At 64.3% G+C, this 1248-nt stretch overlaps 1 protein-coding gene across 1 annotated transcript in view; it reads right to left on the bottom strand.

Moving 5' to 3' along the window:
- Positions 1-374: 374 nt before the first annotated feature.
- The window catches only part of LOC104516444 (junction plakoglobin-like), a gene marked incomplete at both ends in the record, with an annotated part of 3874 nt that continues 3000 nt past the window's right edge, over positions 375-1248 (bottom strand). Inside the window, 2 exons of the mRNA XM_010160770.1 lie at positions 375-478; positions 813-957. Coding sequence (XP_010159072.1) covers positions 375-478; positions 813-957 — 249 coding nt within the window. The remainder of the gene's footprint in view (positions 479-812; positions 958-1248) is intronic.

Below are 1248 nucleotides of genomic sequence, written 5' to 3'. Positions count from 1 at the left end.
GCCCGGGCAAGCTGCCGGGGCACCCCAAGTCAGAGCCCCAGTGATGCCCCACTAAGCACACGAGCCATTGCCGGTGGCCTCGGTTGCCCCACGGGGACACGGCACAAGCGCTGGCAGCCGGCTGGCACGGGAAGGGCCATGGGCAATACACAGCCCCCAGCAACAAGAAGCAACACCCTGGAGCAGTAGGGCTCGGGCACAGCTGGGCATCCCCTCGCTCTGCCACAGCCCACAGCTCCCAGGGACTGGAAACGGCACAATTGCTTCGGATTCAGCTGGGCACAAGCAGAGGGCAAGGGGCAACCTGGCAGCGGGTATGGAGGAGCCTCCGAAATGCTGCATCAAAGCACGACACGGGGTCCCCGCAGACTCACCTGTTTGGTAGCCACGTCAGAGAGGTTTCGCAGGGTCCAGAGACAGTTCTGGACCAGCCTGGGGCTGGAGCTGGTCAGGTGCTTGCCCAGGGCCTGCATGCCGCCTGCCAGGGAAGGAGACACCGTTCCGTCAGTGGATACCCAACGCTGCCCCGCAGAGAGCAGCAGGGAGGGACGGTGGGTGCAGCCCCCCGTCTTAGTGGAGGCTAAACGCGGTGCGGGAAGACCGTTCCCGGCTGGCCAGCGGGCCAGATCCTGCCAGGCACAGTGCCAGGAGAGCACCTCAGCAGCCTTTCAGAGCAAGGAACCATGTGCAGGTGTTTTTTCCCTGCCTGTCTTGCACATCAGCTGTGAGAAGGGACCCTCAGCACCATCCTGGCACCCCCACCCTCCTCCTGTTTGACACCCCCTCTGCCGTAACCCCCCAGCCCCTCTTACCAGCCTCGACAATAGCGGGCTTGTTGCTGGGGCACACCGAGAGCACCTTGAGCACCCGGCTCGTGGTCCAGAGCAGCTTCTCGTAGTTGTAGCTGCGCATGATCTGCACCAGGGCCTGGGGTCCTCCGTTGGCCAAAATAATCAGCTGCAAGACAGAAGGGCCAGGGATGCAGGAGTGCTTCGGGGTCACCCCCGCCAGGGCCATGCACTGCTGCTACCCCCCCGGCACCCCAGCCCTTCACACTGGTTCCCACGCCGCAGGCAGGACGGGTACCAGCCCCCAGCCCAGCCAGCGTCAGAGCAAGCGCAGGGACCGAACCTCCGCACGAGGCCTGGACAACTCGTGCACAGGAGAAGAGGAGCAGCCAAAAGAACAAAGACAGAGGCGTTGCCTGGAGCAGCACGGGGGGGAGGAACCACCAGCCAAACTGGGACA

This window comes from Eurypyga helias, unplaced genomic scaffold, assembly GCF_000690775.1.
Source record: "Eurypyga helias isolate BGI_N326 unplaced genomic scaffold, ASM69077v1 scaffold23031, whole genome shotgun sequence".
Classification (NCBI taxonomy): domain Eukaryota; kingdom Metazoa; phylum Chordata; class Aves; order Eurypygiformes; family Eurypygidae; genus Eurypyga; species Eurypyga helias.
Note: the sequence above shows the minus strand (reverse complement) of the source record. Positions and strands in the feature narration are given on the sequence as shown.